At 38.4% G+C, this 18933-nt stretch overlaps 1 protein-coding gene across 2 annotated transcripts; it reads left to right on the plus strand.

The window, feature by feature from the left end:
• Positions 1 to 1413: 1413 nt before the first annotated feature.
• LOC122782170 (exportin-5) lies at positions 1414 to 15682 on the plus strand. 2 transcript variants are annotated; one of them, XM_044046411.1, is made up of 33 exons: positions 1414 to 1656; positions 2851 to 2972; positions 3062 to 3134; positions 3416 to 3553; positions 3724 to 3906; positions 4049 to 4075; positions 4180 to 4365; positions 5226 to 5302; positions 5417 to 5461; positions 5591 to 5681; positions 6003 to 6086; positions 6175 to 6300; positions 7903 to 7993; positions 8096 to 8224; positions 8323 to 8438; positions 8520 to 8675; positions 9644 to 9685; positions 9787 to 9876; positions 10020 to 10219; positions 10310 to 10412; positions 10505 to 10686; positions 11094 to 11194; positions 11293 to 11389; positions 11498 to 11634; positions 11745 to 11842; positions 11975 to 12021; positions 12340 to 12452; positions 13060 to 13119; positions 13228 to 13322; positions 13412 to 13519; positions 13638 to 13775; positions 14368 to 14673; positions 14764 to 14867. In XM_044046411.1, the coding sequence occupies exons 1-32, from the start codon at positions 1555 to 1557 to the stop codon at positions 14623 to 14625; spliced, it is 3615 nt and encodes a 1204-aa protein (XP_043902346.1). In that variant the 5' UTR covers positions 1414 to 1554; the 3' UTR covers positions 14626 to 14673; positions 14764 to 14867. The 2 variants fall into 2 exon arrangements, with proteins under 2 accessions (XP_043902346.1, XP_043902345.1); XM_044046410.1 differs by having other exon boundaries at positions 1415 to 1656; positions 14368 to 14532; positions 14764 to 15682.
• Positions 15683 to 18933: the final 3251 nt, after the last annotated feature.

Below are 18933 nucleotides of genomic sequence, written 5' to 3' on the forward strand. Positions count from 1 at the left end.
TCAAGCTCCGCCCTGTTCTAGAAGACAAAACACCGCCCACCTGCCGGACCATTCCGGTGTCAATATTAAACACGAACGTCTTTAAATATTTTGTAGCACAAAAATAAAGGCAGCAAATCAGTGTGAAACATTTTTACGCTTACAGTATCCATGGTGACGAATGACATTGTCGGAATGTCGCCGATGTAAGATGTCTCACTCTGCCTGTTTTTGGGAAGTTGAAAGCTAAAGTTGAAGTGGGCGGAGTTAATGCCACTGTCACGTGACAGCTTGACAGGCTTCACTGATTCATGCTGATATGACTTTATAAATAATTAATCAATGGTAGACGATTCAGAGAAGTTCACTTTGCGGTTGACTACCACTACCACCACCACGCTCACTCTGCTACTGCTGTCGAATTACCTTCATTCATTCATAAAAAAATGCTTATACCACAATTCACCATCACTGTCCTGTGGAACTTTAAAGCTCTAATTTACGACATTGTTTTGATTGTAGCATAGCAACGTTAAAGTTAGCTTGAATAGCAGTAGACGATTCAGAGAAGTTCACTTTAGTAAAAGTGGCAGTTCCACACTGAACAGATGGACGTGGATATGTTTACATACGAAGTGACTAAAGCAGCTGTCAAAAATGTATGTATGTAAAATGTAAAAACTTACATTTAATTAGGAATAATTAGGAAGTTTAATTAGGAATATTGTTGTTTATAAGTTTGTAGTTTTTAACTAAATGATTTCAGGGGAGAAAAAAATCTGCCAATCAAACAACGAATGTGAAATAAATCTATGAATATGTTAGTAAAGTACTTCAAATGTACAGTAGCTGCTCTCACATGTCTCCATATAACATTGAATAAATCACTAAAAATTAAATGATATTCATTAAACTTACAGGTTTCTGTCACTGTTCATGTATAAATGGACTGTAATTCTCTCTAAATATAAAATGGGACATGTATTTTCCTGACTTTCTCTGTCTTTCTGAAATAACAACAGTCTAAAAACATCTGGAAGATGATTACGACTTAAAATGTAATAATTATGACTTAGCATGTCTTGGATATGCACTATTTTTCCCATGTGGCGGAAACGGGCTTCCGTAGTAAGTTTATGTCAATACAATAATGACACAGAAGTGGTTGTAAAATTGAATGTGTCGCGAAAAAGAAACAATCGAATCAGAGCAAATTTCTTGATAAAAAAAATGAAACAAAAAGGGGTAATGGCTTTCATCTCGATTTACATTTGATTAAACAGTGTTTTGTCGTTAACTGAGCTGCTAATGTATGAAATAGTATCAATTTAAACTCAGAAGTGATTTCTCTGTCACCGTGTAGACGATCTTTGAAAAAAAAAATGGCGCTTCAACTTCAACTCCCAGGATTCTGATTCTACGGCAAGCGAAAGGATTAAAAAACCCGCTGTGGTAGCAGCAGCACATTTGGTGCACGTTGGTACAAGCTTGCCTCTCCTCGCTGCTGCCTTTTGCGGCTGGTTTTGCATAAGGGAGCTCCTCTCTTTCTCCTCCACTGTTGTGCTACCTGAATTCATGGCTGACCAGGTGTCTGCCGTGTGTGAGCAGCTCATTAAAGCTGTCAATGTGATGATGGACGCAGAGACAAACCAAATTTACCGACTGGAGGCCCTAAAGGTAGCATCTTTACCACGGACTGTTAGCTTGCTCCAAGTTGTCATGCTTGCTTTATTCCCCCAGCGATGTGGTTAAAGTTGGACCGTGTGCTTAAAACCTAATAACCAGCGGTCAAAAACACCGCTCACGTAATCGTTTACGCTCTCGATACGCTCGTTAATGTTGGCTAATTTCGCAGTGAGTGGTGATGACAGTTAGTTTGCGGTTGACTACCACCACCACCACCACCACGCTCACTCTGCTACTGCTGTCGACTTACCTTCATTCATTCATGGAAATGCTTACACCACAATTCACCATCACTGTCCTGTGGAACTCTAATTTACGACATTGTTTTGATTTAAGCATAGCATCGTTAAAGTTAGCTTGAATAGCTCCATGCGTTAGCTGCTATTTGTGTTTATTGTGATGCCGGTGAAGCAGCTGTTGCAGCAGCAGCACCATGTAGCTCTATAAACGCTCACAATATGGACAAGTGGATGGACAAGTGAGTTAGCATTTCACGTGTGTAACTTGTAAACACTTGTTCAGCAGCTCGCTATCATACAGTCCTAGTCATTTGTTTAACTGCCACTAGGGGAAGCTTTCCAGTAATCCCGGGACCTCAGGATTTATAACAATTTCAATTCTTAATTCATTTAACATGTTATCCCCAGCCCTCCACTCAATTTCATGCTGCCCGTCACTTAATATCGAGTTATTTCTGTGTGTCTTTTATTAATGACAGATTCATTTTGCATCATAAATACATTCCATTTGTGAACTATTTATCGTTCCATATCAAAACGCACATTTTATGTCATTTGAGTTTGAGAACTCTTCATTACAACATTGGTTTCAAAGCTTTTTGGTGACGTAAATATCTTTTACAAATCCTGGTAACATGTTTTTACAATATCTTGTAGCATGTTTTTGGTCATGTCACTTATGTTCGTTGTAAAATAAGAGTGATGAGTTAAACTGCCTTCTGACATTTTATGTTTACGTTCCAAATAATGGTAAATTAGGGACTGAACCTCCACTTGTTTATGTTTAATGATCAGAAGAAATGTACATATATTAAAGCACATTGATTTCTCCAAACGCAATAATCTTGTGAATCACAATTATTTGGGTCATATTGTTCCTTGTGTAGAGGAAAGCAGTATTTATGTCATTGTCAAATTTTATAACAACTTTTGCTTTTCTTTGCAGTTTTATGAAGAGTTTAAAGAGAGAAACTCTTTCTGTGTCCCATGTGGCCTGCAATTAGCTGACAAAGCTCAACCAGCTATAGTTAGACACTTTGGTTTCCAAATCTTGGAGCATGTCATCAAGTGAGTTTAACGTCATTTTTATTCTTATTCTTATTAATCAAGTATAACACAATTAAATATGATATAATGAAACCTTGATTCTCCTGCAGATTCCGATGGAACAACATGCAACAGCAAGAAAAAGTCCAGTTGAAGGAGTGTACCATGCAGCTGTTATCAAATGTAAGTGTGGTGATAATAACTATCAGTAGGGCTGAAACCATTCATTATTTAAATCAGTTTATCTTTTTCTATTAATTTTGCCATGTCATAAAATGATTTAAAAAATGTCTGGTGTTCCTAGTACTTTCACTTTACTGTCAGAGAAGCAAATATCGTTCATTTACGAAGCTGAAATCACATTATTTACCTTTTATTTGAAAATAACACAAAAAGCAGGTTTGTCATTTATCAAAACAGTTGACAATAATGACGTTGTTGACGCTTGTTTTGGGTCTTATCAGGGCACGTGTTCCATTTTGGAGGAGGAGAGCCACATCAAAGACGTCCTGTCCCGAATCACAGTGGAAATGATAAAGAGAGAATGGCCTCAACACTGGCCAGATATGTTGAAAGAGATGGAGGCTCTCACGAGTCAAGGGGTGAGTTACTTATGCAGTGCAACACTGGGTAAAAATGTCATAACCTGTGTGCAAATACTAAATATGTGGGTCCAGGTATAAAATTCCATTATTTTTCCATTAAAGCCTTGAAAAGGTTGAACATTAAAAGAGAATAAAGTAAAGTGTACATTCATGTCCACCTTCCTCAGGAGGCACAGACGGAGCTGGTGATGTTGATCCTGCTGAGGCTGGCAGAAGATGTGATCACCTTTCAGACATTGCCCGCTCAACGACGCAGAGACATCCAGCAGACGCTCACCCAGAACATGGAAAGCATTTTCAGTTTTATGATCGCAATTTTGCAGCTGAACGTCGAGGACTATCGCAGACTGGTCAGTAGAAACTCCGCTCTGATTCTGTGGTAGTCACTAGGAATAAATCTAATCTCTCTGGTACTTGTTTGTTGACATGTTATTGTTGCATTTTTATTTGCATTTTAACATTTCAAAAGTCAGTGTTTTTCTTTTAATCCAGAAAGATGTACCTGGACAGGAACTACAGGTGAGAAAAACCTCACTGTACGTTTGCTTTTTAAACAAGCCTCTTGTGAGCCTGATAATGTCAATTTCACACTTTTTTGCCCCTCGTATTTCTCTACTTAACAGGCCAGAGCTCACTGTCGTGTCGCTGTGGCCACACTGAATACACTCGCAGGCTACATAGACTGGGTGTCCCTGGTGTACATCACCTCTGGAAACTGTCACCTTCTTGAGATCTTGTGTCTTCTGCTGAGTGAGTCGGAGCTGCAGCTGGAGGCAGCGGAGTGTCTGCTCATTGCCGTCAGCCGGAAGGTGAGACACAGTAAACGCAAGTCTGTTGTCAATCCAATTTTTCCCCATTTGTTTTTTTGATAGTGACTAATAAATGTAGTTTCAAATAGCATATACAGTTCGTTTTTATTCAAGTACAAAGGTTATTACAAAAAAGTGGCTTCATAAAAACAGCTTCTGGCTTTGTCAACATAATTGAAAAATGGAAGAAAAATGTCTTGGATCCGTTGCCTGAAGTGTAAATTTTTTCTTCTAATCTGATCAGTGGATTACCCATGACCTCAGTTTGCTTTTGTGTTTCTGCTTCTGTTTATTTCACGTCCAGCTTATTGTTATGAAGTCCAAAAATATTCTTGATTAGTTTTTCGATGAATAGATGACCTGTTTTGTCCATAAAATGCAAAAAGTTGTTCTCTCCACAAATGAAAAATATTCAGTTAACTGTCAGTACAGAGCAAAGAAACTACAAAATAGTCACAGATAAGAAAAAAAGCTTCTAAATAAAATATTTATTTATTTAGAAGCTGATAAATAATCTATTGATTAAATGCTACAGCTGTTTACGAGATCTTTATGAAATATGTGGAAAAGTTCAGTCATTACAAATAATATTGCTCATCACAAAACCATTTTTCCATTATTCGTGCTTAATTGGACAAATGATTTAGATATTATGTGTAGATTTACAGTGTAGATTTACGTTCAGACATGTCAGTATTCTCCAGTTATCACATCACATTGTTCAGTTTTGAACGTGTGTGCTTTCTCTGTGGTTTCCTGTTAGTCAGTATGAAAAGAAATGATGAGGCATGCCACTGTAAATATTATTTAAAAAATATATAAATAGTATGGATGTAAGTACGTGTGTCATTGTGCCACAGGGAAAGCTGGAGGATAGGAAGCCATTCATGCTGCTGTTTGATGATGTGGCCATACACTACATCCTTTCTGCAGCACAGTGAGTACAGCCGCTTCTCTGCATCATTCCCACTTCAACATGCAAATTTCCACCATCACTGATTCATCGTGCGTGTGTCTGTGTGTGCGCGTGTGCGTGCATGTGTGTGTGTAGATCGGCAGATGGACTGGCGTTACGTAAGAAATCCACAGATTTGAAGTAAGTACTGACGCTAGAACTTTCACTCGAGCACAGATGCATAACAAATTATTAAGCATTGTTTTTAATGCTTGTGGCTGCGATTTATAATCCTGCCTGTGTGTGTGTATGCTGTGTGTGTGTGTGTAGAGCAGTGGAGGTGGTGGAACGGCGTTATATCTTTCTGAAGAGGCTGTGTCAGGTCCTGTGTGCCCTGGGAGGACAGCTCTTCTCATTAGTGGTGAGTTGATCCTAATTCAGGGGCTTCCAAAGGACCAGATTTGATAATGTGAAGAGTCTGAAGACATTTTTATTAAGGACTGTTTTATAACAATTTAATTTTCAATGTCACAATTTAAATGACAATGTAACCAAATGGAAAAAAACAAAAAACAATTCTGCCTTTCTTTCACATCTGGAAATAACATGTGACATAAAATAATATTTACAGATATATAATATATGCAGGTTTCATACAATAAGGTGTACAGTTGATAAACCTGTACCTGTCTGTCACTGCCGGGATGTGAACCGAATTAGAAATACTATGATCTCGCCACAGGGTTCGGATGTCGAGGTTGAAATACCTGCAAATCTCAGCAAGTACATGGAAGCTCTTTTGTCCTTCACTACACATTCCAGTCAGGTAAGGTGACAAATTGCCTAAGCTCTCATCTTAATGACTGCGTTTGACTGTGGACAGGAAATTCATCTGCGCTTCGTTTAATCTTCAGTTCTTGAAGTCGTCCACTCAGCCCACGTGGGGCGCTTTGTTCAGACACGAGACGTTGTCAAAGGAACCGGTCATCATTGACATGGCCATCAAATACCTCAAAGCGTGTATGATCAACCTAGTCAAGGTGAGAGAGAGTGTTGAGTGTTGTGTGCCTTTATTTAGCCTGTTTAACTGTGTGAACACAGAATGGGGTGAAGGGTGGTGGTGTTCTACTTTTAATCCGGCAGTGATGTTAGTCACAGAGTCCATGTGGTGTCTGGCGGCACAGCAGAGAGACGCATATTTGGACTAAAGCCTGATTTATTTTACTCTGTTGCTTGACACTTTTGGTAACTATGGCTCGACAAAAATTAAAACGGTAGGAAGAAGCTTTCAAACTTGGCTTCAGCAAGAAAGGGTCCCTTTGTGTCCATGGCAACCACACACACCTCCAACTGCCTCAGTTGGCTTCTTTATTTGCATCTCTATTTATATGCTACTTGATTTGTTGAAATAGCCGATTAAATTGGAGAGGAGGGTTTTTAAACTTAAACAGGAGTAAGAGAAAACAAGGTGGTTTGTGAGCCAAATAAATCAATTACAGGGATGACATTGAGGAAAGGGTTGGGTAATAATTTTATCTTCCAAAAATGTGCAATGTTTGTCGCTTGACACAAAAGTGTCTCACAATGAAGTATAAATCAGGGTTCTGGTTTCAGGTCATGCCTCTGATTCCAGAATGCCAGCATGCTATTTAAAACCCCATTCAGACCTGGTATCAACATCCTTCGTGGGTGATCTGATCCTGGGCAGATCGCACTCAGTACACTTGAGAATACTCCCAATGCATTGTCCTTTAAAATGTATTTCCTGTTACCGCAGAGAGTCTCTTTTCATCTCTCTTGTCACTCACTTACACACACACACACAAACACGATGACAATGGACAAATCTGTGAAGTTAATCTCGTTAAAAACATAACCATGTTCTTGCAAACGCTTATAACATCAGTGTGTATTTGAATAAAGGGCAGGGACGCCAGATCCGATTTATATAGGGTTACAGCTTGGGGATGTGAGTTGAACAGTCGTACTTGGCGGTGTACTTCACATGTGATCGGATCACTGAGGATGGAAGGGTCTGAACAGGGTCTAAAACCAGGGTCTGCAACCTCCTAGAGCCTCAAGTCCTATTTCACCCATAAAATGAAGATGACATCCTGTAATAAGTTATATAAGAATTGGAGAATAAGAATAGTTTATGAAAATTTAAAGGAAAATGTGTAGGCCTACCTTGAAATAAACCACAGAACTTTGTAGATCTATTTGAGTCCTTCCGTTAGTAGTAAAAGCCGTATGTGTGTAATACATGGACGCAAAGATGGACAGGATTCCATATGTGCACTTCCTCCATGTACACATAACTCCATTAAATGTTTGGAGTATCTCTCCATATTCCTAACACAAGTTTGTGAGGTTTGGGGAGGTTTTTAAATCTAACATTTGATGTAGACAGCGGATGTGACGCATACATTTAGTTGTGTTTTAATATGAATTATTAAAACACCTTCATTTATCGCCTTGATCTCTAAATGAGAGGTGAGGCTTTGAAATTGAAAAAGCAAAATTCCTTTATTTGTCAAAGCTACAGGGAGCCGCTGTAGAAGGTCTGGGCTAGTATTGTTGTTTTTACGTAGCGAGCCGCACATGGTGTTGAGTTTCTTTCTGTCATTTCTTTCTGTCTTCAGACTGGATTTCCATCGAGAGAGGATAATCCAGCTTGCGAGTACTCCCGTGTGGACTTCGACAGCGACGAGGACTTCAACTCCTTCTTTGTCTGTATGTTGTATAGATTCGGCTTTACTGCAGTTGTGATCAGTACTTTCAGTATTCTACCACTTATTGGTTTTCTTGTGTTTTTTTTTTTTTCATGCATTGCAGCTTTTCGAGCACATCAGGGAGAAGTGGTGCGGAGCGCGTGTCGCATTGTTCCCATGGAGGCCTTTCAGATAGCAGCAGAGTGGTTACAGTACCAGATTTCCAGCCCCATCGATATTGGAGATACCACATGTAAGTTTTGGAAGTTTCTTTTTGTTATCAATAAAACAAGTTTACATAGTAATGAAATATATTGGTGAATAACTTCCCCTTTTTCCAAACCTCACTAGCCAAGACTGGAGAGGGCCTGTGTTCCCTTCTGTCTCCATCTGTGGTCCAGTGGGATGCAATGACCATCTTCATGGAGTGCACAGTGGCACAGCTCTTCAGAAGTCAAGGAGAGGAGGTAAATGGTTAAAGCAATTCAATTCAGTCAGACCATAATGATGCGAGTGCTTCCACTCTCTAACCGCCTCTGTCTTTGTAGAAGTTGCCAATAGATCGGGGCGTGGAGCTGCTGCAGGTCGTGCTCAACTACGACACCAAAGACCCGCTCATCTTGTCCTGTTTGCTCACCAACATCTCTGCCCTCTTCCCGTTTGTTGTACACAGACCACACTTCCTGACACAGGTCCTATACAAGGTCAGCCGAGTTTTCATTATTTATTACATATTGTATTTTTGTATGTCTCTACGACATAGTATTTTGTAAACCTACATACAGGCATGAGGAAATGCATAATATGAATATCAAAGTGAATGTTTTTCAGTGTTGTATGAGGTACTGGCACATTCTTAGCACTGACTTCATCAAAAATGAACTAGCCTGAGAGATTGACACACCCGCTCTTACTGGCTCAGGACACATGGGAGAAAGAAAAAGACTGATTTTAGCCACATATCTACAAGCTCTTATAATGAAATCTATGACAGCTTGAGTCTACATATTAATAATATTGATTTTATCATGTTTGCTGCTTTACACTAACATGAAACAGCATTTTCTGACTGTAAACTAAAGTTTGTGTTGCGTTGTGATCTATTCACACGAAATTCCATTGGAAAAAATCTGCGATTTTACATGTGTGCAAACATGCTGCCTCAGTCAGTAAGTTCAAATGTTTTATCTTGTGACTAAGGTGTTCCAAACTCTTTGTTCAGATTGATTTAAGTGCCACAAATTAAACAAATGAGGCAGCAGTTGACCAGTAGTTCTAGTGTCTCTTTGAGGTAAAAATGATAATTTTCTCTATGGACTTTGGTCTGGGGGAGTAAGTGGTTTAGATATTTTATTTTCTAGTTGAAAAAGGCCGTCTTAAGGTGAGAGAACATGGATAACATTTTGTAAATATATCATAGACTTAAGCAGGTGTAGGTTTTATTTGATTGACCTCTTTAGGTAAGTGGCTAAAATCTAAAGGTTTTTTTCTTTGCAATTTCTGCAAGACCAGACATTGGCTGTAATTCTTTCAATAAGAGTTCGTGTCTCAGACTGATTACTAGAGGCAACAGTACACAAAGGCAAACTCAGTGCTGACAATATGTCTTTTTATAGAAAGCAGTGTGAGAAGTTGTGATATGGGTAGACTTAATTTTCTTTTGTCTCCGTAGCTATTTAAAGCCATCACATTTGAGGTTGGTCAGGACAGTAAGGTGAGTTGCACTCAAAGAGCAAATATAAAGTTACAGTTTTCTTTATTGTTGATGTCCACAGTAAAAAAACAACCCAAAAAATCTGAAACCGCCCCCCTTAGGTACCTCGAACCAGAGCTGTGAAGAACGTGAGGCGGCACGCGTGTTCTTCTATCATCAAAATCTGCCGTGATTACCCACAGATCATCCTGGTAAATGCTCTTAATACAGCATGACATGGTTCTTGTTTGCTTTTAGTTGATTGATTTCATGTGCACCTGAAGTGTACAGAGCTGATGAGTAGTAAATATTGAGGTCATGCTGTTTAATTAATATTCGTATATTTCCTCTCCAGCCTTGTTTTGACATGTTTTACAATCACATGAAGAAGCTGTTTTCAAACGACGCCATGCTGACTTTCATGGAGAAGTGTGCGCTGATAGAAGCTCTGGTGCTCATCGGTAACCAGTTCAAAGACTTTGCAAAGCAGAAGGCTTTTCTAGAAGAACTCATGGCAGTAGTGGTCACAGAATGGACCTCGGATGAGATGAGGCGGTGAGTGAGTTTTTTTTTTTTCCCCCCTTTTTCCTTGAATTGTTCGTGAATCATTTCACAGCTCATGACAGAAGATCTCCTGTGTTTCAGAGTACTGTGGGATCCTGCCATGTTTCTGTCATATGTTGGAGCCGATCAGGTCGTCACTGAGCAAAGTACAGACGCAGACACGGCAGTTGTTAACAGGGGAAAGGTATATTTTGTTGTTTTTAGACACGTTTTAGGTTTCCCTCAGTATATGGTGCTAACACATTGTTTTTCTTTTTTGGAATTCCTTTCCTCCAGCTGAGTTTCTGTTTGAACGCCATGTTGGGGGTGGTGAAACGGTCACGGTGGCCTGCAGACCTGGAGGAAGCCAAGGCTGGTGGCTTCGTGGTGGGTTACACACCTGCTGGAGCTCCCATCTACAGAAACCCATGCACTGCCCAGTTTCTGCTCTTGCTGCCCAACGTGTTGGCTCTCATCAGGTATGCCAGTTGCTTCCATAACCCTTTTTAAAACTGTAATATACCCATTTTATTCCATTTACGCATACATATTCCTAGAGACTAGGTTAGGATTTAGGATTTTATTTTAATTGACCAAATATATGTTGTGTGAACATCTAGTTTACCTACTCAAAAACAATATTAGGTGTTAAATAAATGGCAGTAAAATGGTCAGAAATGTTGCTCTGACATGAGTTGTATTGTGAATTGGGTCATAGTATTTTGGCCTCTTTTGAAAGTCGGTCACTCCCCTTATGAAAACTTTGGGGAACGCTGCTGTAGTGTGTTGAAGACCTTGAAGTCTGACCTTTTGATTTTTAGTTCAGACGTGTAAGTGGGTTAATTTATAAAATGGCTAAATGTCTCTTATTTGTTCCTTATTGCAGGACTCACAACAGTCTGTTCATGCCAGAGAACATGGCTCGTCTGAGTGAGACCTTTTCTCGTGCCCATGAGGTGATGGATGCAGAGAAGAATGTAGTTCTTGGTAGGAGGAGCCCTCTGCGCACACCTTCTCCAGCAGTAACCCTTTTTTTATCAGACAGAAAGAAGGGATTAAACCCTCGTAATTTGTGCTCTCACCAGGTCTCTCTCAGCATCCTTTGGATTTTTACGACTCTCCAGTTTATCGGTCCAGCCTGGAGCGCATGCAGGGGTTTTTCTCCACAGTTTATGACAACTGGTGAGAGGAGTTGTTCCAGTTTTATCACAGACCTGATCATTTTCTTATACCACACATGCTGGTTCTGATTAAATTGTACATCCTCTGCCACTGTCCTCACCTCTACAGCTTCAACGTCTTGGGAAATGTTGGTCCGTCACTGCAGCAGGAATTCTACACCATCGAGAGGTTGGCTGAAGAAATAGCTGGCTCTGCTTTTGTTTCTCTCGACCATGTGCCTGACCACCGACTTCGCCCTATGATTCATATCCTTATTTGAGATGTATATTTGTGTTTCTGTATCTTGTTGTTGCTCTACATAAACAAATATGAGCCACTGCTTAGTGTTAACAGTCAATTTCCTTAATAAGAATACGGGTGTTTGTGAGGCAGTTGGTGCAATCGTGTCCTCAGGAGTACTACAACACTCTCCTCTGCCCCCTGCTGGGCCCTCTGTTTGCCTACATGCAGCAGGTCAGAATCTCTATAATCCTCATTCTCTGCACTAATCTCACAATAAAAATAAAAATAAAACATTCACTCAGTCACAGCTGTTTTTATGTTAGGTTTAAGTTAAAGGTGTCTTTATTCTGCTTTGTACCACAGAGACTCAGTGTCAAGTGGCAGGTCATCAACCAGAGAACCTCTGTGAAGTGAGTCTAGCGATTAAATCTGCAATTTTATGTATATAAATGTGTGTATATATGTGTATGTGTGTATATATATGTATGTGTGTATATATATATATATGTATATATATATGTGTGTGTATATATATATATATTTATATGTATGTATATATGTATATATGTATATATATACGTATATATATATATATATATATATGTATGTATGTATATATATATATATATATATATATATATATACATATATATATATATATGTATATGGCATCGTGTCTTGCGTGATGAATTGGAATTGTATTGATGACTCCTTTTTTGTTTTTTTAGCGATGAGGAGGAGGAGGAGGAGGTGGTGGTTTGTCAGGAGAGCCAGGTGACACAGGAGATGTTGGAGGAGCAGCTGGTGCGTCTGCTCACCAGGGAGGTGATGGATCTTCTCAGTAAGTTTAACTGCTCAGTTGCCTTACACAAATAGTTTGATCACAAAGAACATTCAAGTGAGTTGAAAATCATCACATTTTCCAAGATAATTTCTTACCTCTAATATTAATGTTCCCAAATGTAATCAGCCGAGGTTGACAGTAAAATAAGTGTTTTAACTCGCCATGCATTTAGCATAATGTGTAAATGTCTATTTTAATACATTGATCTTAGTGCTGTTTTATAAATATCTGTTTATACTCCACTGAGCTATGAAATCTAGGACTTAAGTGCTACTTTTTTCTTGGCAGATACACATATTTTTCAGAACACATGAAGAAAGTGTATATATATATATATAATTCATAGATAAAGCTATGACTGCAAGTAGTATGGTAGATTAGACTTAAACATATGGTGGAGTTACCGTTTCATATTTCTCTGAATGTAGTCTTGCATCACAAGGTGAGATCTCTTTTTTGTGTGTTCAAAAGGTACTAAAAATATGAAGTGTAGGATTTTCAGGAGTAGCACACAAGTGCCTGATCAGCTTTTACCGTGTGAGAGTATTTATGGGGCCATAACACTTCCTCCTCTTTCTTCTTCTTCTCCTCTTTCTCCTTTAAGCTGTGAGCTGCATTTCCAGAAAAGTGCCTGAAGCAGCAGCAAACAAGGAGGAAATAGACGGTAAAGAGTCGAATGACATCATTTGATGCAAAAGTTGCATCATTTTTTTTTTTTTTAAACCAAAAGCGTTGTTGTCATTTTTGCTTGAAATGTTCTCTGTGAGCACAGAGGAGGAAATGATGATGGATTCGGTGCAGACGTCGTCTCCTGCGCAGCCCACAGAGGAGCTGAGCGAGCTGGGAAAATGCCTGATGAAACACGAGGTCGGCCTAAGACGCATCATGTCACATTCAAAGGACAATGTTGTGTTCTATGTCTAAACCTCTTTCTTTCTTTTCCTTTTCTCTCCCAGAACATCTGCATGTCCCTGTTGACCCTATCATTCGCCTCACTGTCATGGAAAGACACCACTAACTGTCACCGCACAGCTTCCATGGTCTGCTGGACCCTTCTGCGGCAGGTACGACACACTATTTAACCTTTTTAACACCTCATGTTTGCTGAGATTTGTTGTTTCGAAGTTTACCAAAGTATCCTAAATGTGTACATGTAAATATTTCCTATCCTTCTCTTTCCAGGTCACAACAGGTAATCTTCTTCCTGAGGCGGTCACGTGGTTCTACACCAGCGTTCTTAGAGGCCTTCAAATTCATGGGCAGCACGAAGTCTGCAATACCACGCTCTCTCAGCTGGCCATGACCATCTATGAAAACCTGGTGAGAACAATGTTTCTATCATATCTGCTTTATATCGCCAGAACAGTGTGGGTACAACCAAGTCTTTCATTTTCCAACCCACTGACCCTTGACTAAAATAAAACCTCCACAACAACCCTAATCAGACAAAAGCAGTTCAGATAGTAAGATATAGGGCGGCAACTCACAATTATTACAGAAAATGTTGATCAGTGTTTCCCAAACCTGGAAATTAGGATTTCCTCGAATGTCTTGGTTTTAATGATTTCTTTGTCATATGTAGCAAAGTAATCAGAAAATATTCACATTTAAGAAGCTGAAAAATGAGAAAACGATTATCGATTAATCTTTGCAGCCCTTGTGAGATATTAATAATAGTAATAATAAAATGTATGTAAATAATAGTAGTAATTATAGCTTAAAAAACAGGAAATAATTTAGGTATCCTTTGATTATTATTTTGTCTAAAGTCTGTCAGTATATCTTTAAATCAAATTTTGTTTATATGTGGAGATAGTTAGATTTAGAGATACAATGTGGTCCCAAGTTTGACTTAAATTCCACAGATTGCATCTCTTGTGCCTTTTTACATCCGTCTGTCCGTGTTTCTTAGCGGCCTCGTTACATGGAGCTCAGGACTGTAATGACCCAGATTCCCAACATCAGCGTGGAGGCCTTGGACCAGTACGATCACCGGCTCATCGACCCCAATGCCCAGAAAGCTGGAGACAAAAGGAGGAAAGACCAGTTCAAGAAGCTCATCGCAGGAACTGTTGGGGTAATGTCACTCATGGCCACTAGATGGCAGCACGACTCTATGACATGGCACCACAGACCGACGGCAGTAAGGGAGCAGAGACGCAGGCTGTAATAGTGCAAGTCATTACTCAGCAGTGTGATTCTGCCGGTGTTGTAAATCGTACGTGCGGCAGCTCGGCTAATGAAATTCTTTCTAGTAGATCTTGAACGGCTCGGTTTAACCTCCCGTCTCTTTGTGCTCTGCCAACAGAAAGCCCTGTGCCAGCAGTTCAGGAAGGAGGTTCATATCCGGAATCTTCCATCGCTCTTTAAAAAGCCAAAGGCAGACAAAGATGTAGCGAACAATGAAGAAGCTTTGGGCCTGGCAGCTCTCTTCTCCCCAAAGAATAATTCCCTGTAGGAACACACAGCAAATCAACGACATACTGACTGAAGAGGGTTTTACTCGTCTCGATCTAAAATAATCCTGTCAACACTCTGTGTTTTTTTTCCACTAATTTTTAAAAACATTTCAACCTTAATAATAATAACATGCCACAGCACCACTCACTGTTACATCATTTCTCACTTTTACAGACAAGATTTATACAGAAAATCCCTTTTAAATCATGTTGCATACTTCTGCTTCATCTTTCCTGTACATATTGTAAAAGAGGTTGTAGAAAAGAAAATTATCTTGGCTTTAAAAGAAAAAGGTCTTTTTAAAGGTACAGTGTGTAAAATTTAGCAACATTTATTGGGAACGTTTCATGGTGCAGCTGAATATCACTCGCCTCACCCGTGTTGGAGACTTATGTTGCCTTCAGTTTAGGGCTGAAATGATTATTAAATGAATCTTCAACTGTTTTTACAATTGATTAATCAGTTTCAATGTGTTATTTTAATAATTACATTTCATAGAATGCAGAATAGTTTCTGGGTTTTTTTCCGTATAACAAAAAAATGATTGAAACTGAACTGTTTTGGTTTGTGGACAATGAGAAGATCGTCATTTCAAGGTTTGGGAAACACAGGTCCAAAATAGGAAATAATCAGAACATTACAACTACTTCATGACCTGGCTCCTCTTGTCAATATAACAGTGCATACAATCAAGCAATTGTATACTTATCTAGTACCAAAAAATTAAATAAAAATACTTTTCTCTTCAATTTGTACCAAATTAAAATAATTTCATTTAAATTTTACACACTGTCTAAAAATAGCAAATATTTGCTCTGCTATGCCACAAATGGACCTTGATTCTGAATTCAGTCATTTTATTTTGTGCCTTTTCTTTTATTTTTGAGCGTTGTTTGCCCAGCACCACACACCCAAAGCTCGTCATATACATGTTGTAAATTCAGAGGTCGGTGTTGACTGTGATGTGAAGTGCGACACTGATGCTGCTGTTAAGTTCATGGTCAAAAAGTGAAATATGGGACAAATCCTGGCACACATTTGTTTATTTACAGTCACTGGACAAGCTTGAGTTTAGGTTTTTTTTTTGATTTTTTTATGAAGCTGAAGGATGTTTTCATGGTACCTCAGGTGAGACGTTCCCTAAAACGGGGTGAAAATATTTAATAGAAACAAATTTCAAGGGAAGGAGAAAAAAAAGCAGCTGGATTGTATTTTTATGAGTGGTCATTATAGATTCAATTATGAACAACAATTGTCTTTGTTGCACATGTTAAGCTGTAGTTGGACAAAGTCTGTTCTTTATATCGATGCAGTGTGGGCGACCTAAATACTGTTTGGAATTGTTTATTTAACGCAGATCACATATCATACTACAAATGCTACTGGTGCTTTTTGTGCCATTACACACTCATAAGACTGGAATAACGACGACACAAACGAACATGTATCTTTGAGGAAAAAGTGATGAATTAAGGTTGAACTAATGAGTAGCTTAATCCAAGTTTTTATGTTTCATAGCTGTTCACGTAGTGGTGATCTGTTTTTAATGTATTATTTTGTTTTGTGCTGGTTGTTTTGCCAGCCACAAAGAAGGAAAAAAACAACCCTGAATGAACCAACACTACATTCCTGTTTTGTCCAAGGTATTGTTTTTAAGCTCTAAGGGAGCTGTCAAAGTACATCATGGTGGTTATGAAAGTATGTTTTGTGTGTATTCAAACCAAATTAAATGGATATTTTGTAGATGTGATTTAGTTTTGAACAGGTTCACATCCTTCTCACCAAAAAGTGGAACATTTCTCATTAATTTCCCAGTGACGTGATTTCCCTGCCTTTGTGATGATTTTTTTTTGACAAGGCCGTTTGAAAAGATGCTTGTTCAACACTAAGATTTTCCAGTACAGTGATTTATTTGGAAATGGACTTTTCAAGTTTGTGGTGTGGTTTGTATGAACTTTGTTTAAATAAATCATCTTTTGGTTTTTGATTTAGAGGAAGGACATTGAGATATAAATGCTTTATGTTGACAAATTCACGTTTTGTTATGTCGTTTCATTTTGTATATGGTTGATTTGATGTTTTGCAACTGAAATTGTGGCGGTAAATAAATCACTGATACCTTAAATGGGTATGTGACTTTGTTTTGATTGCACCTCCTGTCACTTTTTTAATATGTATTATGTACAATCAAGTCATAAAATGTTCAGTTTTAGTGATAGACTAAGGATATAAAGTTTTATTTAAAAGATAAAGATCTTCAAGCATGTCCAGTTCATAGGCTACATTTAAATAAAAAAACATTCCAAAAACACATGCAATAAACATATTTCCATCACCAACATTATTATTTATGATTTTTAGTTGTCAATGCATGAACATAAAAGTTCCTTATGGCATCCAATAAATTAAATATAAAGCTGTCATTCGTCTTGTCTAAACCTAAAAAATAGTTGTTGCTTATGTGAGAGTATAGGATGAAATAATGAATTAATTCAAAATATAAGTTATTTTCCCAGTACCATAATCAACATCAACTTATGTCATCAAAGTGCAAATAAAGTAAATTTGTATTTAGATTTTCGATCCAAGAAAATAATATACAGTATGTTTTAATGAATATTACAAATGGGACAATTTAATAGCCCAGTTTGAGGCCCACATGTAATACCTCCAAGGGCCACCAGGGAGCGCACAGTTAAATTGCACTGATGGAACTAACAAACTGTGTTTTTTACTTAAAACAAGATTGTCTTGTGTATTTTTGAGTCAAAATCACATTCATATATATTTATATATTTATTCCATCAGATTTAAGACATTTTAAAGACCCGGAAGTTAGTTGGTTTTCAGCAGAGTCGTTCACGTTTTAATCCACATTTGGTGAAACAGGTGTTTTTTCTGTTCATCGTACTTTCACACATCTTTGAACGAGACCAACAACACCGAGGACTTATTTCATTTGCTAGCCTAACACCACTTGGCTTGACAAAGTTTGGCAAAAATGTTGTTTATTTGTTTGTTTGTTGGTTGCTTTCCATCCACCGGAAATATACAGTACGGAGCAGGAAGTGCCAACGAACGGCCCCACCCACGGATTTGGCGGCAACAAGAGTTGACGCAGGTGGAAGTCCTTGTCCCTGCACAGGTGTGAATATAACGTCGGCCAAAACAAAACTCAGGTAAGACACGGTACAAGAGACATTTATCTCAATAGCAACAAGGCCAATAATACTGCAGCAGGGAGTTTGTTTGTTTGTTTTTTTTACATGATATAAGATAAAATATATGGAAATCACTGCCACTTTACTGGGTACACCTGTCCAACTTCTTGTTCATGCTAATATCCAGTGTTGTAATATTTTTTTTTACTGTGCTGTACTGTGTACAAAATCACATATCTGTATTGTACTTTGTTGTTTTTATTTCTAGCAACTTTTACCCCATATACTTTTACTTGAGTAATATTATAAAAAGTGACTTCAACTTCTACCAAAGTCACTGGTAACAAGTATCCATTTGAGGTACTTTATACAAGACTGCAAATATCTAATCAGACGTGATCAATCCTACCTGCCTGCGTTCAGAGTGGGCATCATAATTTGGGGAAAAATGTGATTTGAGTGACTTTGAACGTGGCATGGTTGTTGGTGCCAGACAGGCTGGTATGAGTATTTCAGAAAATGTTGTTCTGCTGGGATTTTTATACTTGGCCATCACAAGGGTTTACAGAGAAAATATTTTGGGAGCGGCTGTTCTCTAGGTGAAAATGCCTTGTTGATGCCAGAGGTCAAAGGAGAATGGACAGTCTGGTTCAAAATGATAGAAAGGCAACAAGAACTCACATAAACAACTTTTACTACCAAGCTATGTATGAAGACAAATAAGAACACATCAAAAACCTTGAAGCAGTTTGCAGAAGACCATCCTGGGTCTTAATCCTGCATTTCAATTGGTGTCCTATGTAGCTAATAAAGTGAGATGAGAGCAGATGAGTGTATTAATTTGAATTTGTAAGACT

Source organism: Solea senegalensis, linkage group LG15, assembly GCF_019176455.1.
Source record: "Solea senegalensis isolate Sse05_10M linkage group LG15, IFAPA_SoseM_1, whole genome shotgun sequence".
Taxonomy (NCBI): domain Eukaryota; kingdom Metazoa; phylum Chordata; class Actinopteri; order Pleuronectiformes; family Soleidae; genus Solea; species Solea senegalensis.

Bases quoted from the DNA above. Each gene is read 5' to 3' on its own strand.
- LOC122782170 (XM_044046410.1), top strand. From the start codon at position 1,555: ATGGCTGACCAGGTGTCTGCCGTGTGTGAGCAGCTCATTAAAGCTGTC. The intron at 5,462-5,590 runs GTAAGTACTGAC...GTGTGTGTGTAG, and splicing joins AAGAAATCCACAGATTTGAA to AGCAGTGGAGGTGGTGGAAC. The intron at 14,533-14,763 runs GTAATGTCACTC...CTCTGCCAACAG, and splicing joins TCATCGCAGGAACTGTTGGG to AAAGCCCTGTGCCAGCAGTT.